At 39.2% G+C, this 26838-nt stretch overlaps 1 protein-coding gene across 3 annotated transcripts in view; it reads right to left on the bottom strand.

Annotated features, from left to right (window-relative positions):
* Positions 1 to 26838, bottom strand: part of ark2n (arkadia (rnf111) N-terminal like PKA signaling regulator 2n) — a 113882-nt gene that overhangs the window by 40406 nt on the left and 46638 nt on the right. Inside the window, exon 3 of one of the 3 annotated variants that reach the window (XM_048554209.2) lies at positions 1493 to 15427. The exons of the other annotated variants lie outside the window; for them this stretch is intronic. Coding sequence (XP_048410166.1) covers positions 14964 to 15427 — 464 coding nt within the window. The 3' untranslated portion in view covers positions 1493 to 14963. Of the gene's footprint in view, positions 1 to 1492; positions 15428 to 26838 lie in introns of those variants that run through there. 3 annotated transcript variants of the gene reach the window in all.

Consider the following 26838-nt stretch of genomic DNA (forward strand, 5'->3'; position numbering starts at 1 on the left):
TGTAACTGCTGGTAGGACTACTTTTCATTTAGGAACATGGCGTGACTACTTGGACCAACCATGCTCCATGACTCTATAACTAATGAATAATTCCAACTTCCCAATACATTTCACTAACCCACTACTGTATCTTCAACTTTCATATCTAAAAGCATCTATTTGCTACACAATTTATCTGTTGGTTTTTGAAACTTCATACTCAACCACAATCTGCAGGATCTAGCAACAGTTTGAGAAGGCAGCTCATCACCACCTTAAGGGGTAACTAGAAATGGACCTAGTCAGCAAAGCACATGTCCCATGAAAAGTCAACAAAAAACAAACAGAATTAGTCAACTTAAACTTTACTCTTAACCAAAAAAGGAAACTCCTAAGATGCTGCTTGGCCTGCCGTGTTCATCCAGCTCCATACCTTGTTATTGTGGATTCTCCAGCATCTGCAGATCCTATTATCTCTGATACAATTTTCACCCCACTGCAAAGCCTCTTCTAAGAATGCCTAACCTGAAGAAGTTAGCGTCCTCCATCCGGACAAACCTCAGGGGATCTCTCTCCCACTACAACTCTCTCGTATCCATCGTCAATCTGCCTCCCCCTCGCTCCCTATTTATTTCAGAACCCTCTTCCCCTCCCCCATTTCTGATGAAGGGTCTAGGCCCGAAATGTCAGCTTTCCTGCTCTTAAGATGCTGCTTGGCCTGCTGTGTTCATTCAGCTCCACACCTTGTTACCTCAAAAATCAATACAAGTTACATTACAAATAAGACTGAGGTGACAAGTGAGGAACTTGGATACTCAAGTTATACAAAAGCCTGGTTAGATTTCACTTTGAGAACTGAGAGAAGATCTGGATACCCCACCTTAGGAAAGATACATTGGCCCTTGAGGGAGTACAACACAGGTTTAAAGAATAATACCCAGGCTTCAGGGGATAAGTTATGACCAAAGTTTACACAAATTAGGTCTGTTTTCACTAGCATTTAGAAAACTATGGGGTAATCTGATCAAAGTCTTCAAGATATTTACAGAAAACGGTAGAGTTGATAAACTACTTACACTGGTTGGGGATTCAAGAAGTAGGGCGCATAGTCTGAGAATTGGGATTAGAGCTTTTGGGATAGATGCTCAGAAGCAGGGTAGCAAATATTTGGAACTTTCTTCCACAAACAGCAGTGGATGCAAGATCAGTTAATTTTAAATCAGAGGCAGGTAATTTTTTGTTAAGCAAAGGTTATTAAGGGGTCTAAATCAAAGGCAGGTATATGGAGTTTGGCCACAGATCAGCCATGATCTCACTGAATGGCGTAACAGGCTTGAGGAGCTAAATGGCCTACCCCTGTTCCAATGTTCAAGTGAATGCTATTGATTAGTTTTGAACATATCAAATGCTATTACACCAGACACATTACAGAATTGCACTGCACAATCTGAAATAATAAATACAAACAGAAGGGTCAGAGAACTGAAATGAGTTTTACTCTTTTAACGATTTATTTTTATTGAAGTTGCAATATTTTACACTTCTTGATTTTACAGGGTTTTTGGCAATAAAGTACATGGCAAACAACACTGTTATGTAAAATTGCTAAGCTGTTGCAAGTCAAATCCCTATAAAGTGAAAGTGGACACAAGTAACAATCCTGGTTGTCAGTTACTAACCAAGCAAAGGTACCACAATCTGAAAATACAAGAATCTCAATTTATAACAATAAACAATAACTTGTTTATTCCATTTGACATTTGGCAAACCACAATCTGAAATGCTGCACCAATGGTGGTATGTAATAAAATGCACTTTCCGCTAAATGCAAGTGATGGTGAAGTGATTGATTAATCTAAACCAATTAGTGCCTCATGGAAACACAGATAAAAATTTGACTTTTCCATTCTTTTAAAATGATACAAACCAGAAAGGATTCCAAAAGTTTTTAAAAATAATCATCCAAGATCTGGATTAAACTGGCACTGTTCAAGTGAAAAAGAAACTCATTTTAAACAAGGGGGATCATTCTTAACGTTAGTGAGAAGCAACCTGAGATTAAACAACATAGCCAATACCTTAGGGTTGAAAAAAAGGCTCCTATTTTAAATTGAAATTTACAGTTTGGGAGCATTTTCTTCAATGACCAAATTATCTTTGTACAAAACAGGAGGGGGTGATGAAAAACTAATTGGAAACTTTGTTTCAAAAGAGCCAATGCCTTTAAACATTTTTTTTGTTTTAACATAAATATCTTGCATAACGCTGTATTTCAACACATTTACAAAAACAAAAACACTGTTGCGCAGAATTTTCTGCAAAGAAACGTAGACACATACATTATTAAAAGTGGTGTTTCAAGCACACAGACAAATTAAATCAACCTATTAAAGACTAGGACAAAGAATGTAAAATAAATCAGGCAACACTGGCTGTGCATAAGAGGTTAGGGTATAAACAGAATGTTTTGCGCAGTGTGAGGATCATTTATAGAAGGACATTTAACACAAGGTAGATTCAGCAAGAATTTTAAAAGCTTAGGATTTTTTTTCCACTAGATTCTAAAGATGAGAGTTCATGGTCTTGCAGTGGTGGGCTGTTTTACATTGGTTGGAAGAAAGCTTATTAAAAGATGGCATTAATTTGATTAAATGAGAAAGTGTAACAAAAACAACACTACACAGGAGTGGCAAGACAGTTGAATTCTCTGTCAGAACAGCTCATAAGAATTTATAAATTTTATTGTGAAGGAATTAGATTGTTGTTAGAAGAATATCAAGTAGAATGATTAACAAGTAGGATGATTGGATGAGGCTAAATGGCTCGTGAAGAGGCTACCTGTAATAACTGGCTACAAGTATATACTAGGATTATGTGAAACCAGTTTACAACAAAAAGCTGTGCTTCTTAGATTCTATGTGCATGTGATTTTGAAAGCAAATTCCCATTGCTCAGGCCTTTGAGTATAGGAGTTTGGCTGTCATGTTGAAGTTGTACAGAACACTGGGGAGGCCTCTTTTGGAGTAGTGTGCACAGTTGTGGTTGCCCTGTTATATGAAGGATATTACTAAACTAGAGACCATTCAGAAAAAATTTACCAGGATGCTGCTGGGAATGGAAGGTTTGAGTTATAAAAATAGGCTGGGACGTTTTTCCACTGGAACATAGGAGGTTGAGGGATGACCTTAGAGGTTTGTAAAATCATGAGGGGCATAGATAAGGTAAAGAGCAAGAGTCTTTCCCCTAGCTTGGGGAAATTCAAAACAAGGGGGCAAAGTGGAGAAAGATTTAAAAAGGACTTTAAAGGGGGATTTTTTTCTTGTTTACACAGAGTGGTTCGTACGTGGAATGAACTGCCAGAGGAAATGGTAGTTGCAGGTACAGTTACAACATTTAAAAAAGATTTGGAGAGATATGGGCCAACACAGACAAGTGAGACTAATTTAGTTTGGGAACAAGGTCAGCATGGACTAGACGGATGGAAGAGTCTGTTGCCATGCTGTATAACTCTATGACTATGACTCTTGCTTTGTAACATCATGCCATTTAACAGCTAACAGTTCACATATGTGGATAGAAATACAGCTAATTTCAAGATTTGCAATCTGTTACACATCTCAGAAAAGTTAAACAGTGTGTAGGTGAGCTGTAGTAAAGCTGGCTGCCACACCCTTTAGTACAGAGATATATGGCCCATGGACCTGGTGTTGATTAGTCAGAAACAATTAAATCTGAGGGAAACCAACTGGTTAGTGCATTATCAGAGTGTTTTGTAATCTTTTACATGCTTTATTCATTTATTCAAGAGCAAGACTTTACATAATGATTGACTAAAATACTGACATTCTCAACTTTATTTTCTTATAATTTTTTGGGCTCTGAAGGAGGGTCACTGGACCTGAAACATGAACTCTGTTTTCTCTCCACACATGCTGCCAAACTTGCTGAGTTTATCCAGCAATCAGTTTTTATTTCAGATTTTTTTTTCAGAAATTATATTTCAACAATTGTGGACAATGGTTCATTTGAAGAGATGAGAAAGCGTGTGTTTCTTATTAAAAAACGGGGTCACTAAAAAGACATGGGAGCTTTTTTAAAATGACATTTCTTGTAAATCACATGGCGGCACCAGGTAATTGCTTGGACTTTTAAATTGAATATCACTGCCTAGGTTCATGGCTCTGTTTTAGCTACGGTTTAGAGTTCTGTTGGGGTACTGCAACAGCACAAGCTGGTTGTTTTTCCACAGAATTAATTGTCACTCACCACCTCCAGTTTCTTTAAAATATCATATATTGTGGACACTATTTGAAATGCTGTTGAGTCTTTGACCAACCAAAAGTGCTTGTCATGTTGTCCACAAAATATTGAATTTTACGCAAGATGCAACACTGAGTGTTACAGATTATCCAGAAACAGCTGGAATAAAAGACTGAACTTAGTTCATCCATTGTCTTTCTGACAAAATCCTTTTGGAAGGTCCAGTGTTTTCTCTGGAAAAGTATCTGAATTCTCTATAATTCCTGAAGAAACTGCATCTACAAAGATCCCAGCGACAACTCCCTGTATTTAGTAACACCCGTGTACTTGTGTCATGACACTGACTGAAAGCTATCTTGAACATTTCATACTTTCTTTCCATCAAAAAAATAACATTTATTAACCAAAATTTTTTTTTCAAAATTAATCTCTGCAGAAATATGTTTTTCCTCTGAAATTGGACTGTATGCATGTGTGCGATTTATTTCAAAGGGCATAAATTTACTTTTTGATATTCGCAACAGTATTAATGAGCAGTACATCTTTGCAAAATAAGTTGTTTTCACAGTGAAATCAAGTAGTTTGTTTCTTAAAGAAACCTGCCCGATGAACCTTTTTATTTTAAACCTAATAGAGATAAGATATATAACCGGCCATATTAACGACTTGGAGGAAGGAAGCGAATGTGATGCAAGCAAAATTGCAAACTGTAGAAAAATAGGCGGAAACATAGGTTGCAAGGGGGACATAATTTACAAAGAGGCAGTGATAGGTTAAGTAAGTGAGCAAAATGTTGGCAAATGAAGTACAGGGGTCCTTGACATATGAACATCTGACTTACAAACTCTGCTAGTTAAGAACAAGATCCCATAACATTCAGGATTCAACATGCAAACATTTCTTCATATTAAGAAACAAAGAAGTAACAGCACTGTTTCATACAGACCCCATCACCCCATGATTGGCTGAGTGCAGCCTGACATTTGCATGAACCATGAATGCGGTGTCAGCCCTTCAACGTCTCCGCAAGGTTGAGAGGAAGGCTAAAATAATTTCCGAAGGAATGACACAAAACATTGGCTCAACTCAATGTGCCAGGACTCGAATGCTGGACAAACAGAGTTTTGTCAATTGCACACAACACTAGGAGTAGCGCCCTATGAGGCTGTTCAAAAACTCCCTTTTACAACTTTGTAGAGATTTCACGAGAGTACATGCCTACTTTGGTTTCAAAACGGTAGTCATCTTGCCACCTAAAAGCACATCTGACAGTTATGTTTCTTCGATGTCACAGCAGAAAAGAAAGTTGACAAAAGCAAGCAATCTAAAGAAAGCAAAATGCCAATGAATATTAGAAAGGAATTAGGCCTGAGCTGTTCCACAGTTGGAACTATTGTAAAAGAGAAAGCGCATATTCTGGAACATAGGATGAGCTCAGTGCCGATGAAGGCTAAGTAATTATTAAGCAAAGGAGTGGATTAAATACAGAATTTACAGAAATTACTGTTAATTGCTTGGTTTAAGGATCACCAATAGCACCATATGCTAGTTAGCCTATCGTTTATTGAAGAAAAAGCAAAAGGCTTGAATGTAGTCTTAAAGTCTAGGCTTGACGGTAAGAGTGACAGTGAAGATATGGTTGCTAGTCAAGGTTGGTTTAATAGATTTAAAGGATGGGCAAATTTGCATAACAAAGATAGAAGGGGAAGCTACTACTACTGATCTTGGTGCTGCAAGTGAATTTCCTGATCCACTGGTTAAAATAAATAGGGAGATGGGGTAGAATGCTGAACAGGCATTCAACATTGATGCAATGGGGCTGTTTGCAGGGAGATGCCCCAACAAACATGCATTGTGAAGGAGAAGTCTGCGCCGGGGCATAAATCTGCTAAAGATAGATTGACCTTATTGCTTTAAGACTTTTTCCCAGGGCAGGATTGACTGCCACGAGGGGTCATAGTTTTAAGGTGTAGAGGCGACGTAAGAGGGAGGTTCTTCACCCAGAGGGAGTTGTGAGCGCATGGAATACTTTACTAGTGGGAGTCGTGGAAGCAGAGTCATTAGTGACATTTAAGCGACTGCTGGACATGCACATGGACAGCAGAGAATTGAGGGGAATGTAGGTTGGGTTATTTTATTTTTGGATTAGGATTATTTCATGGCACAACATCGTGGGCCAAAGGGCCTGTACTGTGCTGTACTTTTCTGTGTTCTAAGATAATGTTGCTAGATTGCATAAATAAGTCTATGCTTGTGTCTCATGCAGAAATTGAGTGTTTTCAAGGAAATCTGGAAGGCATCACTTCTAGGTGTATAGAAGTTATTGGTTGGATGCTGTTGAGCATTTTTGAGGGCTGGTTGTGGTATCATTTTGTACTTGAGATGGAGAGACAGTGTCCCTCTAAGAATCTGCTCAAGATTTTATTAATCCTAGATCATGTTCCTGCATACCTGGATAATTTTCATCCCAACATTAAGGGTGTGGACTTGCCACCCAATACAACGTCCACACATGAACTCCAAGTCCCTTTGTGCTGCAGCTTGCTCTGTTGGGGTACTTGTGCACAGCACAGAAAGTGGGCACACTGATGCAACAGGTAATTGGGAAGACGAAACAAATGTCAGCTCTTATTTCAAGGAGGTTGAATTAAAACAGCAAGAGTGTGGAAGTGCAACAGTACAAGCTGTTAGTGAGATCATATCAGGAGTACTGAGAATTGATTTGGTCTCCTTAAGGAAAAGGATCATTTCATAAGAGGCAGTTCGGTGGGATGATCCCTGATATGTAGGGATTGTCTTGTGAACAAGTCTGGCACTCTACTCGTTGGAATTTCAAAGAACGAGAGATGATCTCATTGAAACTCAAGATTGTTAATGATAAAAGACAGACTGTTTAACCTTGTGGAAGTTCACATGAGGTTTAATGAAAAGAAGGCATTTTTAAAGCATCTTTTGCCAAGAGCCACTGAATACTCATTAGGAAAGGCACAGATTTTCCACCAGACAGTACACTGAACATCTGGATTTTAGTAAATGGTAATGGCCGGAAGTATAGACCAGTACCTTTAATCTGGGTGCACCTAGAGACGACTGTCTGGAACAGTACCGGTTGCCCATGGTTTAATTATAGATGGCGTTGACTTGCTTCTGGGGCATAATTTGGCTCGAGTAAAAGTGGTAGCTTTTGTGATTGTCATGGAAAGGCCAAGTGAGGTCAAAGAGACAATGCATTTGCAGGAAAAGGTTCCAAGAAGGTCGTCCTATAAAACAGCATCCCTATCTAGACTATAAAGAGAGAAAATAAAATCAATGAATAACAAGGGCAGATTCCCACCCAATTCCTCAACTGGAAGGCTGTATTGATTTTCTGAAGAAGGGTCTAGGCCCGAAATGTCAGCTTTCCTGCTCCTATGATGCTGCTTGACCTGCTGTGTTCATCCAGCTATCCACCTTGTTATCTCAGATTGTCTAGCATTTGCAGTTCCTACTATCACCGTATTGGTAGAGTTGGCAGGACTGGAGATGAACTAAACAATTAGAGTTGATAAAAGGCTAAGAACAGGTTGTTTCACACTATGATCTAGAGATATCGTCCTTTGTCACTAGACAATCCCTACCAATGCTAAATGATGCCATTTGGGCTAAAAATTGCCCCAGTTGCTTTGCAGAGACTGATAAATGCAAGTGGTACTCAGTGTTCCTAACTGTGTGGTTTACCTTCATGACGTTCTGGTGATACTGGAAAGTGACATTTCAATGGCCACTTGGAAAAATTAGAAGCTGTTTTCGCAGAAGATTACAGTTAGCTGATTCGGCAATAAACCTTGCCAAAAGTGAATTTACGTAAGGGCAGGTAAGCCACAGAGGGTAAAGACAAGTATTGCCCAAAACAGTAGAACTGTAAGCAAAAACAAAACTATATGGCGGAAGGGGAAACCTTAGGATTGCAACTTACTGTTAAACATTCCAAAGTGCATGCCCATCACAACTATTAGGAGTCAATAATATATTCCGATCATTGTCTTTTAAGCCTTCATGGGAAAATTCAAAACCAGAATACCAAACTATTTTGATGAAGCTTACAATTGCAGCCCCATCACTTAAAAACTGTTCACACTGCAGGGTTATCCAATGTAATTGCTGATGTTTTATCTAGAATTTAAATTTGCTTTGAATTATCTGAGTACTAAAGATACTAAAGAATGTAAGTGTAAATGGACTCTTTTGTTTACAGAATATAAAACACATTTCAAAATGGCATTTCATTTCTTCAGGGTGGACATTTTGAAGCTGTTTTATTATTGTTGTTGAGGATACATGCTTAAAAGGATTGCAGACAGTGGTTCATTTGAAGGGACTGTATGATATATGAACGCTGTTTCAAAAGAAACATATCATTAAAAGAATATTAGAATGCCTCTCATAGAAGATACTGCTTAAAAGTTACATGCCTTAACCTAACTGCTTGGACTTATTCACTGAAAATCAAGTCTGGGTTTATGACTTTGTTTTGGATATTGTTTAGAAGGGCATCTGTTTCTACTTTCATATTTCCAATCATGTTAAACAGCTTTACATCTTTGCCAACTAAGTCCTGTTTACGCAATAAATCAAGAATTTTGTTTTTTTAAGAAATCTGTTTACATTTTCCCCAAACCTAATTTAAAATATATAATTGGTAATATTGTTAACTGGGCAGAACATTTAAATTTGTGTAGCAGCTAGCAAAGTAGTGGGTCTCTAATGAGACAGCACGCTCCTCCAACATCAGTTGTAACAATGTCTAGTTCTAAAGCATCCCCCATCCTGAACAGTGACTCAACATAAAAATCAGTTCGGGTGTTAACAGAGAAATGTAACTTGATTTTACTGAACGACTCCTCATATTTCTTAGGGTATGTCTCATAAGATGCCAAAATTTTAAGCCTGGGTGGCCAATCAACAAGAATGTTGTTAGGACCAGAGGCTGCCATTAGTTCCTAGTCATAGTCGTATCAAAACATGTGTATAAAAAGGCACACAAATAAAAATCTCAAATCCTTCATTATGAACAGAACTGAAAGCTTTCAAAATTTGGTGTAAAAACTGTTAAAATCCTAACAAAAAGGTACTAGTTCAAATCAATTCCTTAAAGAAATTACATGCAGGTCTTGGTATTTGTGTCCACCTCCTGTAAGAAGGGAGTCTATGGTTTTAAAAACAAATGACACCGTAAACATCATCCAGAAGTGTTTATGGATGTTATGTAAATACTAATAACTCACTGCTCCACTGAAGAAAGCAGCTTCAGGAACAAAGTGATGAAAACCCACCTCCGGTGATTTAATTCTGACGTTTATCAAAACCTGTGAGAATATTATCTTTGGAGTTATTTTACATTCATTATTAGATTGAGCCACAGATTTCACAAACTACTTTAATTGCTATCATGCTGGTAAATTGACAAAACCAAGTAAGAGGAAGTGTAAATTTCCAAACAATTCTTGATAGAGATTGATCTTAGCCCACAAATTCCGACGGTAGGTAGGTTTTACATATGTCAGTAAACTTCATGTAAGGTGGTTCTTTTCAGCATAAATTGTTACAGCTTACCACGCCATAATACAGAATAAAGCAATAATTGTTTTGCAATCTTCCAATTATACTTTGGCAAGATGAGAAAAGGAGAGAATATCTAAAGCTGCCAACACATACTCTCCCCAGTCTGCACGGAGACATCCCTTACTTGAAACAGCAGCTAATAAATTCTGGATATTATGTTAAATATGATGGAGTGCTTGGACTCAAACTAATAGAACTGGACTTCAAACAATTAACATGACTTCTCATGGTATTTTTCACAATTTTTTAAAAAGTAAATCTTCACTACAAAAACAATAGATGTGTTTATTTTATTAGTCAGCCCAACCCCACAAAAAATTCATATCCAGCAGTCTTCTTTGTGTTAATTTGCCATCTGTATAGCAAGTAGCAAGGAGCAAAAGGAAGTAACAACAAAAAATTACGGCCGAGCTACAAAGAATGATTGGAGTCATTAGCACATTCCACTTGGCAGATTAAGTTGCCAGCTATCCTATGCTAAGGCATGACCACTCTGGGGACCTGGGGAAAACAATGAAGAACCCAGGCTGCCTATGAAGCACCTGATAATATAGCAGTCATGGAGTTAAATTTAGTATAATAAGGGTAAAGACTCAATTCAGGCACATTCTGGATCATTTTAACATCAGTAAAATTGTGGATAAAAACAACTGGTCTTTCCAGTGTAATTGAGCAGTGTTAAATTTTAGTACACTCCAAATATACAAGAAGTGGTGATGTGTTTCTCCCCCTATAAAGACACACTAAATTCAAATGAGAGGATGAACATCAGGAAAGAGGTGCCTATCCATTCAATAATATTACGTTTGTTTAGATGAAAATCACTTGCTAATTCTTCAAATGGGCAATAAATCAGCAAAAAGATGTTCAAATATTTCATGTCATGTGTGTTATTTCCACTTTTTTTGGTTAGGTTTGGAGAGAAGGCTGTTGGAGAGGTTTGTTTTCAATTGTTTATCCTAATAATCCTATTTAATTTTCCCTAATACTGTGAAGTCATAAATAGAGATGGATACCTGTTGATGGAAAAAATCATTGGTAACAGTCACATAAATGTCGGAGGAACGTGGAGATTTCCATATAAAGCAATTTTATTAAACAGCAGTTGAGAATGTCACCAGCAAACGTTCAGTGAATTGGCAGCAAAAGTCAAAGAACTGTTTAAGAACAAGATCCCTGCCACAAAATCGTCCCTGTGAATTTTAGGAACAGCAGATATGCAATATAACAGAAAACAGACAGTGCAATTTAGAAGGCTGAGTAAAAGCATAAAATTAAATTCAGAAAGTTTAGAAGAACGTAACAGATTTTAAAAGATCTCTTTTTTTTTGGATTTATAGCTTCTTCTAAGATTGTCCACCAAAATTCACTCAAAGGGACTTTTGTTTTTACACCTAATGGAAAAGGCGGGCTATCACAATACCAGACAGTTGCTTTTCCTTCATCTTTTCTCTCGAGGCTGGTGGAAAAAGCTAACATGGCTATATTACATCTCAGGAATCCATCTGTTCTAATGCTTCAGCATTAGTAATCACCATTAAAGATTATTTTATAGTTCATTTCAGCTGTATTACTTCTGACAGAAAGTGTGAATCCAAGAATTAACACAAAATTTATTTTTTTGTAAACTGAATTTAGTATATGCAATGGATAAACTAAAGTAGCTAGGCACGTGGTCATTTCAAATAAAGCTCAGGAATACTGAATTTCAAGTTACTTCAGTGAGTGTGAGTGAATCTGAAGAATAAAGAACATACCCTGCATTATTTAAAGAAAACATTTTTCGAAACTCCATGCTTTCATTGAGATTCTACAAGTAACTATGCCTAAACTTCAGTATTCTAAATTGCAACAGTTTAACAGAATGGCATACATTCATAAATGGCTTGCTGACATATAAAAGGTAAAACTCAAATACATGTATTCGTTACGTCCATGACACTAGCATTAGGATAATCTAATACTGTGAACCTATGACATTAATGTCATTTCACTGAGAGAAGATCTAAAATATTTTTTGAACTTCAAAGCATTTTATCCTTTACCCCATCACCTGTTTTTCTGTCCAAATTGCTTCTTCTGGTTCTCAAAGTACCAACTCATTTTAGGATAGGTGTCTGCAGGCTGCCATCATGAGCGTCAATCAATGAGGAATTCTTTGTACGCAAAACCAGTGAACTTGGCAACCCTGGAAAATATCACAGCTAAGCCAAATTCACTCAGACCTGATGCTAACATATGCATTTCAAAGGGCGTCAACAGACAGCAATCTTGAACAAAAGTCCTTGGTGAATATTACACCTTCTGTATCCGAGGGGTAATGTGTTATCAAATGCAAAACATGTTCCTGTATAAACTGAGACACAAGATAAATGACAATGGCCATTTGGTCAATCTTAGCTCAACAAAACCCTGGTGAGACCACACTTGGAATATTGTGTCCAGTTCTGGTCGCCCTATTATAGGAAAGATGTGGAGGCTTTGGAGAGGGTGCAAAGGAGGTTTACCAGGATGCTGCCTGGACTGGAGGGCTTGTCTTACGAGGAGAGGTTGACTGAGCTCGGACTTTTCTCTCTGGAGAGAAGGAGGAAGAGAGATGACCTGATCGAGGTGTACAAGGTAATGAGAGGCATGGATAGAGTCGCTAGCCAGAGACTCTTCCCCAGGGCAGGACTGACTGCCACGAGGGGTCATAGTTTTAAGGTGCTAGGAGGAAGATATAGAGGAGACGTCACAGGGAGGTTCTTCACCCAGAGAGTTGTGAGCGTATGGAATAGTTTGCCAGTGGTAGTCGTGGAAGCAGAGTCATTAGTGACATTCAAGCGACTGCTGGACATGCACATGGACAGCAGTGAATTGAGGGGAATGTAGGTCAAGTTATTTTATTTTTGGATTAGGATTATTCCAAGGCTCAACATCGTGGGCCGAAGGGCCTGTACTGTGCTGTACTTTTCCATGTTCTATGTAGCCCATTCATCTAGAAAATCCTCCTGTTCACAGTTTCCGAATATCACTTTTGCATAAGTTTTCAACTTCCAATTCCTGGTCTTAAAATATTTCTCGTCAGTATTATTTTAACTATTTCAACCAATTCATCAAGGTATTTAGGCATGTGTTTATTTTAAATTTGATTGCTATGCAAAAGTGGGAACTTTTATAGAATAATATTCTACATTATTATATGCATATTTTTGTGAAGCAATCATTAATTTTGAGTTGCCAACGAAGTACTGTATGCACAAAATCTCAAAGTTATAAGCTGTACTTTCCAATGAATCTTTATCTACCCTATAACACAAGCCATAAAATTCAATAACTCCGTCTGCAATGGCTATTAGTAATCAAAATTTTAAAATTTATTCAATTGCCCTTTTTAATGGCATCTAGCCTTATTTATTCTACTAGGTGCATATCTATTTCTGCTGCTGTGATCCAAAATTTAAAGTTAATATAATTTTAAAAATTATTTTTCATGGCTGGCGTTTGCTAGAACCTAGCCAACTTAAAATGCATTTCTAATCTTCTAACAGGAGATCACAGGCCTGAAATATCAACTGTTTCTTGCTTCATTGATGTCAATGGACTGAATATTTTCAGGATATTCAATTTTTATTTCAGATTTCTAGCACTCCCAATATTTTGCTTCTTTGAAATATATTTCAACTGGTTTGAAAGAATCCTCTACATTTATCCAGGTAAGGACATTAGATTTCAATTTTAGAAACCATTTATCCACAGATTCAGGACATGATGGACAGGCAAGGATAATAACTAATTGTGACCTGCATCTGTAAACTAGAGACACAAATCAAAGTTTCTTCAGATCAGCTGACCTAGTGGAATTATTCTATGATGTACTAAATCTAACACTGTTCATGAGACAAACAGAACATAATCAGCATTATCCAGCAAATTATCTAACTGTGCAAGGCCAAGAGGATATTTTGATTCTTTAGGATGGACCAATTGTTGGTGCATGTATTGCAGTAGTTGGTTAAGCTAATGTATTCTAAACCAGTGACAAATTTCTATTGTGCTCAATTTCTACAACTATACAGGAAATTAGTGTCATGGCATAGACGAAGCACAATACGGTGGCACTACGTCACTGGCTTAATAGACTTGAAACTAATCATTTCTGCTGGTGCAATCCAAAAGAAATGGCCCCAGGTCCTGAAATGATCAATTAACAATCCTTGTTCATTATTTAAGCATACCTTAAGCGCCCCATCACAAGAAGGATTACAATGGTGTACCATAGCTTTGATGGATGCAAAACAAATAAGCATGCAGTAACACTGGTGCCAAGTGGTGGGAGCTTCAGAGGCTTCACCTATCCATTACCTGCACTGAAAATAGTTTAAAAAGAGAAGAAACTGGAATTTCATTCCAAACATGCTTCAAACGTCTATCTGCATATTCAGTTCCTACCCTAACAGCATCACACATAAAGCAAGTTGTATAGCATAGATTCTCAAAAACAATAACTTTGAAGTTTTCTTGAGGACAGGAGGGGGTTAAAAAACAAAAAAAGGTCAAAGGGAACAAGGAGGCAGACAAGAGATGTATGGATGAGAAGGAGGAGACAAAAAGGGAAATGTGGGGCATCAGCAACTGCATCTTCTGGCAAGCATTCCGCCGTTTTTTAATTATTAGGCAAGGTATAATGGTCATTTCTGGGTTTTTATCAGTCACTGCATGCAATTTAGGATGATCTCAGATGCGCAAAGTCAGAACATTATATGATTGAACCAAACTGTGTTTTATGAACATATTAAATAACCTGAAATTATAAAAGTAGTTTTCACTTAACTGTTAATGTAACTTGGACAATTAAAATTTTAAAACTTTGATTAACAGAACAGTTACATTTAGCGAAGTCTTTATGTCTTGCAATGTGACTAAAGGTAAAGTCAGAGGTAGGTTGTTATAGTTATCATGGTGACTTGTGGCTTTAAAGTATTTCAAGCAATAATTTTAAAGATTAACAACCATTTTAAGATTAACAAAAACTGCATTGCTGCCCAATTATGATATTTAGAAATCTAACTGGCCAAAAGATCTTCCTTCAAAAACTCTGGTTAGCTTGGGAGTTTAATTGTAATATTTCAATTTCTGATTGCTTAAAGATTTGAGTGATTGAGATCCTGACCAGAGGAATTTCCATTCTCCTGAAACCTAGTCGTTGGATTGTTGTTGATAGCCATTTGATATGGTGCTGTACTATCAGTATTTGGATCGTTGCTCATGTAGGGGTGATATGATTGTTGTGGATTTGTATGGTTACTGGACAGATGCATTAACACGTTGGGCTGATTAGGAGCTGGCACTGTTGTGCCACCTGTTGGCATTTTGAGCTCCTGTCGATGCGATTGCTGTTTTGTGTCCTCATCAGTGTCTAAGCGGGTCAGCTTTTCCATCCACATCCGGAATCTTTCCTCTGTCTGCCGCTGCATCTCAGCAAAGCAATTCATTGCTTCCTCGAGGACATTGCCGATACAGTTCCGCTCCCATGATATCCCACTGTCCAGTAGTCCGGCCATTTGGGCGGCAGTGCCTGCAGTCCCCTCTGCACGATTGTTGGCAGCTTGAAAGACATTGAGGCCATTTGATAAGAGCGATTAGAACACACCCATTTTACCTTTCAAAGAGACAGGATCCCTTTTCAGTCAGCCTTATCAAATAACAATTCTACATAAGACTTGTATTATTGCTGTTTTAAAGAAATTTACATTCGCTTTTCTTCTACAGTGCATTGAATCGAAATTACCCAAATTATTGACAGTAAAAATATTAGATATATTAGATGCAATACCAATTCAGAAAAATTGCAATGATTGACTGATTTTGAAAATAACTACCATTGAAAAGTAACTTTTTCCCCCCCATTTGCAAAATGTTTCTTGCCCCCAATAGGAAAAAGCCACAAACTACATCAGCATTCCATTTAGTTCTCAAAATACACAATTTTATGTATAACTTTAATACAAATGCTATCTGGCTGAGAAAGGAAATTATTGCAGACTTATTTATATTAGTCTCTTGTAAATTGCCAAAAAGAATACAGTTCATTTACAAAAAATGAAATTCGATTAAATTGAAAGAGAAAATCATCCAAAGCTTCAAGAATTCTAATAGCCATTTTTTGTCAGTACTGAGAATCATCTATTTTGTTAAAATGTACATTTACACAGCGGAATTCATAGATCCAGCATAAGTTTGTTTTCAAAATTTACATTACAGAGCTTGCCAAAATTTAAAAACAAGAAACTTTAAAAAGGGCGGATTAAGTGTAAGAGATAGACTGCAGCCATAGGGTGGTCATTTTAAGCTCAGCTTCAGGGTTCCTGTAGCTCAACAGTAAACCTCTACAAGCACTGTGAAAATATGCAAAATTTACAAAACTACACTGTCCTCTATCTACTGGGAAAGGTAAACAATTTTCTGTGATTTTAAAAGGTTTAAAAACTTGCTGTGAAAGGTTTAAGCAATTTTAGAAACAGGATCAAGATTCTGCCTCAAAACCAGAACAGAATTAAGAGGTTTAAGTGGTTTTAACATCAGTGGGAAGTTACCAGAAAAGCCAAAACCTTCTGCCGTGCTGCTTTGGATGGAAATGTTTTCACAATTCATGCGCTCTGTCTGCACTCCAAGTTAAATTGTTTGTATCTAGCTAGAATACATATATTTCCATCTATAACATGAAGTGACCAGGCCACCAATTTTATCAGCAACAAATAAAGCTTTCCATCAACAGTTGCAAATCAGCAGCTAAGAAAACAAACCTTTTTCCATTGTATTTGTATGGATGTAATTTCACTTTTTTATTGTTAACTTGTATTAATAAAATCCACATAAGGTTAATTCTCATGCTGATTCATGCAAATAAATATGGAGCATAAGTTCCAACTTTCAACTCTGCTTCACTACCACAACATGCCAGTCGTAAAGAATCCTTTGTTTCATTTTAAGTTGATTTATTGTCATAATGAGCTGTTATCCTGCTAGTCACAGCACTATTTTTGCATATTTAAAGAGCAGACCCCCCCGTTATATCTACACTCCTGCACAAAATAATGTTTGTTTCTTATGCAAAAACCACCATTATGGACCCACTCACCAACAAATTAAATAAGGCAACTCACAAAGAGAAATAATTTAATTGATAATAAACAAATTTTGAATCACACAAGAACTGAGAATGGCAACTTCAAAAAGGTCCTTTGTGCTAACAGATCCAGCACAGTCCAAATCCAAACAGGCTAAATGAATTCAAAAAGCATCATTGAGATCTATGCCAAGAAGAGACCTGCAACACAGATGCAAGTCCTACAATATATTGTCTGAAGCAACACCAGAAAAGCCAAGATTATTATTCTTGTAGAGAAGGCAGCTAAGAGGAGTCAGATAGAAGTTTTCATGAGGAATCTAGACAGTAGAAACAGGAAAAAGATTGTCCCTGTGGGACGTGGACATCGCTGGCTGGCCAGCATTTGTTGCCCACATCTCGCTGAGAAGGTGATGGCAAGCTACTTTCATGAACTGCTGATGTACATGTGCTGTAAATGAACCCACAATTCCATTTCGGAGGGATTCCGGGATTTTGACCCAGTGATGGTGAACAAACGGTGATGTATTTCCAGGATGTTGTCAGGATGCCGAGTGGCTTGGAGGTGAACTTGCAGTTGATATTCCCATGTATCTGCTGCTCTTCCAGCGGAAAGTGTAAAAGGTTTCAGAGATAATGGGAACTGCAGACGCTGGAGAATCCAAGATAACAAAGTGTGAAGCTGGATGAACACAGCAGGCCAAGTAGCATCTCAGGAGCACAAAAGCTGACATTTCGGGCAGGGTCAACAGGCCTGTTTCTACCATTGTTTTTTGCTCAGGTGAGGGCGATGCCAGGAAATCTGTCTCATTTATTTTCTTTGAGACTTTGTAGCAAATGATACAATTAAGCGGCTTGCTCGGCCAGTTAAGAGTCAACCATATTGCTGTGGCTCCGGAGTCACATGTAGGCAGGACCCGGTTAGACTGGCAGATTTCCTTCCCTGAAGGCCATTCGTTAGCCAATGGGTTTTCTGATAATCAACAATGGTTTCATGGTCATCAGATATTTTGTTACGGAATTTAAATTCCACTGTCTGCCAATGGCAGATTCAACTCTGAATCCATAGACCATTAGCTGAGTTTCTGGATTAATAGTCTGGCCATTTCCTTTCCAAAAATGTAACAAGTCAAATAAGATTCCAAACATAAAAGCAAAGTAGTGCAGATGCTGGACATTAAATAATAAGTGTTGGAGAAAGTTAGCATGTATGGCAGCATATGTAGAGAGAGGAAGAGTTAATGTTTCAGGCCCAGTAAGTCTCTTTTCTCTGATTAAAACCTGCTACTTTTTAAAAAAAAGGGAGGAAGAAGCAAGTGAAACAAATGGTAAGCATAGCTAGAGCAAAAGGCAATGAGAATGCTCATGGCTGTGCTGAAGTGATGATATAAGAGCAATATGATGCATACAAATGCTTATTTACTGGAAGGCTGTGGGTCATTCTTGCATACAGAGCGAAGGGGTTCTGCAAAGCGGTCATCTTGCCTGTATTTGGCTCAAATGTGAACAGAATAAGGACAATAAGATCACGAGATACAAGGGCAGAATTTTAGACCAATAGATTTATCCAGTTTGCTTTGCCATTAGATCATGGGTGATATGTTTCTCAACCCCACTGTCTTCTTTTCTCCACATAACCATTGATCCCCTTACCAATCAAGAATTTATCTATATCTGTCTGAAAGACACTCAGTGACTTGGCCTCCACAGCCTTCCATGGCAATAGATTCCACAGATTAATCACTCTCTGACTGAAGGAATCCCCCCTCATCTCAGTTCTAAAGGGTCATGAGTTCACTCTGAGGCTGACCCCTCATGTCCTAGTCTCTCTTAACTACTGAAAGCATGTTCTCCATGTCCAGCCTATCCAGGTCTCTCAGTATTCAGTAGGTTTCAATCAGATCCCCTTTCATACTTCTAACAGCCAACAAGGATTTTACAGATCCAGAGTCTTCAACCTCTTCACATTATGACAAGCCTTTCATCCCAGGTTCATTCTTGTGAATCCAATCTGGATGCCCTCCAACAGGAACATGCCCTTCCTTACAAACTGGGCCAAAATTACTCACACCATTCCAAATGCGGTTTGACCAGAGCTTTATTTAGACAGCCTCATTGGTAGTTCTCTGCTCTTGTATTTCAGCCCTCTTGAAACGATTGCTAACATTGCATTTACCTTCACAATTGCCAAGTGAACCTGTGTATTAACCTCAAGAGCATCCTGAATTTAAAGTCCTAAATTCCTTTGTGTTTCAGACTTCTGAAACCTTTCTCCATTTAGAAAATAGTTTACGCCTGTATTCTAACAAAGTGCATAACCATACAAATTCCTACACTATATACCATCTGCCATTTCTTTACCACGGTCCTAACCTGTCCAAGTCTTCTGCAGCGTCCTCACTTCAATATTACCTTTCCTTCCATGTATCTGTGTCAACTGCAAACTTAGTAACAATACCCTCAGTTCCTTCATCCAGAATAGTTGTGGTCCCAACACCGACCCATGTAAAACTCCACTAGTCACCAGCTGCCATTCTGAAAATGACCCCTTTATCCCCATCCTTAGCCTTCTCCCAGTCAGCCACAAATCTATCCACGCCAGTCCTTTGCCCCTGACACCATGGGCCCCCATCTTATTAGCAGCTTCTTAGTGTGACATCTTGTTAAAAGCATCTGGAAATCCAAACAGATCACATCCACTGGCTCTGCTTTGTCTAACTTGCTCATTACCTCCTCAAAGAATTCTAACAGATTTGTCAGGTGGGACCTCTCCTTGACGAAGCCATGATGACTCAGTTCTTTTTAACCATACACTTGCGAGTACTTTACAAATTCATCCTTGACAATGGACTCTCAAATCTTGCCAAAGACCAAAGTCACGTTAACCATTCTATAATTTCCCGTCTTCTGCCTTATTCCCTTCTTAATCAGGGTGTGACATGACTCATTTTCCAATTGTTGGGACCCTTTCCCACTCCACTGATTCCTGAAAGATTACTACTAATGCCTCTACAATCTCACTTATCTCCTCCGAACTCTGCAGTATTGTCCATTTGGTTCAGGGAATTTACCCAACTTCAGATCTTTAAGTTTCCCAGCATCATCTCTTTTGTGATGGCCACTACATTTATCGACGTCCTCTGAATCTATTGATGTTCTGGTATGGTGTTCGTGTCTTCCGCTGTGAAAACTGATGCAAAGTATCTATTCCATTCTTCCCTGGCAATTGCCCTGCCATTACTGCTCCAGCATAGAACATAGAACAGTACAGCTCAGAACAGGCCCTTCAGCCTACAATGTTGTGCCGACCATTGATCCTCATGTATGCACCCTCAAATTTCTGTGACCATATACATGTCCAGCAGTCTCTTAAATGACCCCAATGACCTTGCTTCCACAACTGCTGCTGGCAACGCATTCCATGCTCTCACAACTCTCTGCGTAAAGAACCTGCCTCTGACATCCCCTCTATACTTTCCTCCAACCAGCTTAAAACTATGACCCCTCGTGCTAGCCATTTCTGCCCTGGGAAATAGTCTCTGGCTATCAACTCTATCTATGCCTCTCATTATCTTGTATACCTCAATTAGGTCCTCTCTCCCCCTCCTTTTCTCCAATGAAAAGAGTCCGAGCTCAGTCAACCTCTCTTCATAAGATAAGCCCTCCAGTCCAGGCAGCATCCTGGTAAACCTCCTCTGAACCCTCTCCAAAGCATCCACATCTTTCCTATAATAGGGCGCCCAGAACTGGACGCAGTATTCCAAGTGCGGTCTAACCAAAGTTTTATAGAGCTGCAATAAGATCTCACGACTCTTAAACTCAATCCCCCTGTTAATGAAAGCCAAAACACCATATGCTTTCTTAACAACCCTGTCCACTTGGGTGGCCATTTTAAGGGATCTATGTATCTGCACACCAAGATCCCTCTGTTCCTCCACGCTGCCAAGAATCCTATCCTTAATCCTGTACTCAGCTTCCAAAATGCATCACCTCGCATTTATCCAGGTTGAACTCCATCTGCCACCTCTCAGCCCATCTCTGCATCCTGTCAATGTCCTGCTGCAGCCTACAACAGCCCTCTACACTGTCAACGACACCTCCGACCTTTGTGTCGTCTGCAAACTTGCTAACCCATCCTTCAATCCCCTCATCCAAGTCATTAATAAAAATTACAAACAGTAGAGGCCCAAGGACAGAGCCCTGTGGAACCCCACTCACCACTGACTTCCAGGCAGAACATTTTCCTTCTACTACCACTCACTGTCTTCTGTTGGCCAGCCAATTCTGTATCCAAGCAGCTAAGTTCCCCTGTATCCCATTCCTCCTGACCTTCTGAATGAGTCTACCATGGGGAACCTTATCAAATGCCTTACTGAAGTCCATATACACCACATCCACAGCTCGACCCTCATCAACTTTTCTAGTCACATCCTCAAAAAACTCGATAAGGTTTGTAAGGCATGACCTACCCCTCACAAAGCCATGTTGACTGTATTTGATCAAGCCATGCTCTTCCAGATGGTCATAAATCTTGTCCCTCAGAATCCTTTCTAACACCTTGCAGACGACAGACGTGAGACTTACCGGTCTATAATTGCCGGGGATTTCCCTATTTCCTTTCTTGAAGAGAGGAATTACATTTGCCTCTCTCCAGTCCTCAGGTACGACTCCAGTGGAGAGCGAGGATGCAAAGATCTTCGCAAGTGGCGAAGCAATTGCATTTCTCGCTTCCCAAAGCAGCAGAGGACAAATCTGGTCTGGGCCTGGCGACTTGTCAATCTTAATGTTTGACAAAATTTTCAGCACATCAGCTTCCTCTATCTCTATCCATTCCAGCATGCACACCTGCTCTTCAAAGGTTTCATTCACTACAAAGTTTGTTTCTTTCGTAAAGACAGAAGCAAAAAACTCATTTAGGGCTTCCCCTACCTCCTCAGGCTCCACACACAAGTTCCCTATGCTATTCCTGATCGGCCCTACTCTTTCTTTGATCTTCCCTGCTAGGCTCCACCTTCCAATCAACTCTGGTCAGCTACACCCTCATGTCTCAGTAGGTAGAGTACATGAGATTGAAATATGTACAAGTAAATTGCTGCTCCAGCAGACTGTGTATTTCGAGTCTTGGACAATGACGAGAGAGCGAGTGAGAAGTCTTATGTTACATCTTCCACAAAGGCATGGCAAGGTATCACCGCAGGGAAAAGGCAGCAAGTAGGAGAAAGGGAAAGATACTTGCAGGGAGTCCACAGTGGAATGGACCAAGGCGTCATGAAAGGAACAGTCTCAGTGTAAAGGTGCTTTCAACAGTGGGAAAGGAAAGAAGTGTTAGGTTCTGCATTCTGGCTAGGTGACAGAAATGGGTTGGGTAGAAACATTTTTGACATGGTGACACAGACTGCATTCTCTGGAATTTAGAAGATTCAGAGACAGAGACAGAGACAATCTCATAGAACCTGACAAAGTTCTTAAAGGGATATACAGTAGATGCAGAACTGATGGTCTTCTGAATTGTAGGGTCTTGAACCGGGGTCACTGTCTTAGCATACAAGACAAACTACTTAGAACTGAGATGAGGAGGAACCTCTTCACTCAGAGGTGATGAATCTTTGAAATTCTCCACCCCAGAAGGCTATAGAAGTTCAGAAAAGGAAACAATGGATTTCTATTCATTAATGACATAAAAGGGATATGGGGATGGCACAGGAATATGGGATTGAGGTCGACGATTTGCCACGGTCTAGAATAGCAAAGCAGGTTTGGGGGACTGCATGGTCTATGCCTGCTCCTATGTTGCTATCAGTTTAAGTAACAGACATTTGGGGAAATTTTCCAGCTGTTATCACTTCTATTCCCGCACAAATACAGACAGACAAATTTACAGAGAAAAGCAAATTACAGGTCTTTAAGAGTGTGATGCTTCAAGATTACTGTTAAATTATCAAGCTCTTTCATCCAATTAGTGATGATGCCATGATGTGAAGGGGAGCTTTGTTGAGAAGGGTAACTTGACCAGTCCATCACTGCATATGGTTAGCGTGGGTAGTAGTCGGAAATATCAGATCTTTCAGATCACTATGGAAAAGGTCAGGTTTTCGAGATGTACCCATAAATAGTTGACAAGGGTTTTTTTAATCTATTCATTGTGTGGGATGTGGGTGTTTCTTGCATTTCTTGCCCATCCCTAGTTGCCCTTGAGAAAGTGGTGGTGAGCTGCCTTCTTGAACCACTGCATTCCTCCTGCTGTGGGTGGACCCACAATGCTATTGGGAGGGAATTCCAGGATGAAGACCCAGTGACAGTGAAGGACTGGCAATATATTTCCATGTCAGGATGGTGAGTGACTTGGAGGGGAACTTGAAGGTGGTGTTCCCATAAATCTGCTGCCCTTGTCCTCCTAGATGGAAGTGGTTGTGGGTTCAGAAGGTGCTGTCTGAGGATCTTTGGTGAATTTCTGCAGTGATTCTTGTAGATCATACCCTGCTGTTACCCTGATCGTATGCTGCTACTGAGTGCCCATGGTGGAGGGAGTGGATGTAGTGCCGATCAAGCTGGCTGCTTTGTCCTGGATGGTGTCAAGCTTCTTGAGTGTTGTTGGGGCTGCACTCATCCAGGCAAGTAGGGAGTATTCCATCACACTCCTGATTTGGGCCTTATAGATGGTGGACAGGCTTTGAGGAGTCAGGAGATGAGGTACTCACCACAGTATTCCCAGTTTCTGACCACTGTGTTAATGTGGTGAGTCCAGTTGAGTTTTTGGTCAATGGTAACCCCCAGGATGTTGACAGTGGGGGATTCAGTGATGGTAACACCATTGAATGTCAAGGGGCGGTGGTTAGATTGTCTTATTGGTGATGGTCATAGTCTGGCATTCGTGTGGCACGAATGTCACTTGCCACTTGTCAGCCCAAATAGATTTTTGAAAGTGCTGCTTAAAGGAGCCTTCCAGACTGCACAAACCAGAAATAGAAACAGTAACACATCTGAGATCCTAACTAAGCTGTTGTGAACAGGTACGGTAACTATTGATTAGATTTGTTATGCTAAAGTTAAAGTCAAACTGAATCTATATATCAGACGTTGTATAAGGTATCTCAATTTCTTTAAATAATAAACATCTCACGTATGTATCGGCCAAAGAAATCTTTGGAATTTTCCCCCCACTCCAATTCCCACTTCATGAATTGAGCACAAACATTGCAGTACTGATGGTAAACTACATGGCAACGTCAAAGGCCCTGACATTCATGTCTATTCTGAAGGGCAAAAATCCTCAGACATTATACAGAATAAAACGTAGAGAATTCTTCCAATTTCTTGCTCTAAATTCTTCTTTCAACTAACACTACAACAGTTAGATCACTTACCTAACCGCTGGTTTGCGGACATAAACTACCCTACATAAATTTGCTGTCACAAGTGCTCAATACAATTACTACTGTTCAAAAAAAAACATAGAAAATAGTCGAAGAGTTTGAAAGATGCCTGTAAAATAGGTGAAGTGCTATTCCAATCATGCAAATACTGATCCCAGTCTGAGTGATGCCAAGGGAGCAAACCTATACCAAGGTTAAACACTTAACCCATGGTCTTTTTTGAACACTAATCATTAGCCTAGTTCAGAGCAAGTGAAAACTTGGAAGCAGCAAGTATGCCTTCTCTAACCAAAAATGCTCTGTGGGATAGAAGGAATGAGGAGCACTGCAGAAAAACATAAATTTAGTTCTATGATACTTCAATGTCTTTGATACATCACAACTTCCTTCAACTCAAATTGAGGAGGCCAATGTCATAGTCACATTAGAAACATTTGTGCTCTCATAAACAGTTCAACTGTTTCCCATAGCTGAACAAGGCTGTTCTTGATTTTAGGAGAATCTGACACCCTTGTACATGCCTTTATCGTTGCCAGACTTGAATCTTCAATGCTCAAGTTCCTGGTCTTCCATCCTACACCCTAGATAATCTCTAAATTAATCTAATCGATGATATATGCAATCCACCACATCCTACAATTGCTTGTGACCCCCTAAGCATCAAGTGCAAAATTATCAGCTGTAGCTTCCTCATGGGCCTTTCTTCATTCAAGCCCTGCCATATTGTCCAGCTCTAATCACTCTTCCCAAATACGTGTTCCACAAAACAGATTATGTAGATTAGGGTGAAAGGCATTTTTCCCTTAGTTCATGTCACCCAATGGCAGCAGAAGTTACAGACACCATTGTGATCTTCAGAAAAACCTCCACAAAACTATCTGAGCTTCGTTTTTTCAAAATCTCAATTCTACTTCGTAGATGCCAAATTCTTGTGCCCAGAGTAGAAAGTAAACTTTGTTTTAAACTTCTGCCTACTCTATTTAAATTTTGCCTTGCAAATTGCAATTTTAGCTCCTAAATGATTCTAACATTTTGTAGAGCTTATAATTTGCTATTTCTGCCCTTGAGGATATCATACATTAAACATGATCTAAAATCACAGTGCAAGAACGTGTACTAAACACATAGCATCGCACATAAATCAACTATCGCAAATTTTGGTTGATATTCCTAAGTCAACACACTGGACAGAAATTCTATTTTTAAGATTCAAATGCAGCACCGTGTGGTTTTGATGGTCATCTACCATACAACTCCTACATATCATAATATTCAAAGAATTAACGCAATGAAGATTATCACTCCATTCTAATCAAATGCATGGTAGACAAGCACACTTTTGATTGTTTTCTCCATTTCCCTCACCAGACCCTCTTTTCAATAATGAAGTATAAAGCCATCTCAAGGATATTCAAACCATCTCTTCTAATTAATGCACAATGCAGCAGTACAAGAAAACAGTACATATGCATTATGGAGCATTGAGTGGCTCCTGCAGTTCCCGTGGGAAGATGACATTGTGGCAACAACTTCGAATTACACTTACAAGCATACATCTCCAAATAGGCATGATGATGGATCATAACCCCATTTTACTCACAGACATTTTGAACTTTACATTCCAGTGATTTTTGCATCCAAAGAAATGATTGCAGAAGTAAACTTACTGGCTGACTAGAGAGATCCCGAAATTTCACACTTAATGCAACCCCTGCAATATATTTTAATGTGAGACCCAAATGCAATATTTCCATATTTGCAGTTCACACAAAGCTAAATGGAATACGTTGCAAGTAAGATGTAAAATAGCTTAATGAAGATTTGGGCAGGCTGTCTGATTAAGCAAGAATATTGCAGCTAGAATAAAATGAGAGGTTATCCACTTTGGTAGAAGGATCAGATGTGCAGGGCATTTCTTAAATGGCAAGGGGTTGGAAAGTGTAGACGTACAAAGAACCTAGGTACCCTTGTCAATAAGTCACTGTAGGCTAACATGCAAGTGCAACAAGCTATTAAGGAGTCCAACAGAATGTTAGCCTTTATCACAAGAGGACGAGAGTACAGGAGAACTTCCTTCAATTGTATAGGAGTTTGGTTAGACAACACTTGGATTGCTACGTACAATTTTGATCCCCTTACTTCAGTAAAGAAATTATTACTTCAGAATGAATGGTGACTTGTTCCCAGAATGGCAGTACTGCCTGTTGGATAGAGATCAGACAAACTGGGTTTATATTTTCTGGAGTTTCAAGAGGAGAGGTGATCATTGAAGAAATTCCAATGTTTAACAACTCATGATGTGGAGGTGTCAGTGTTGGACTGGGATGGACGAAGTCAGAAGTCACACGACACCAGGTATTGTCCAACAGGTTTATTTGAAATCACAAGCTTTTGGAGCATTGTCGTCACCCGCCAAAGGGGCTATGTTGTTCCTCCAGCTTGCAGCGTTGTAGAAGCGGCCAAGTTACTCATTACAAGATTCCTAGCCTCTGCCCAGCTGTCACAGCCACAGTATTT

The sequence above is a fragment of the Stegostoma tigrinum genome, chromosome 1 (genome assembly GCF_030684315.1).
Source record: "Stegostoma tigrinum isolate sSteTig4 chromosome 1, sSteTig4.hap1, whole genome shotgun sequence".
NCBI classification, from domain to species: domain Eukaryota; kingdom Metazoa; phylum Chordata; class Chondrichthyes; order Orectolobiformes; family Stegostomatidae; genus Stegostoma; species Stegostoma tigrinum.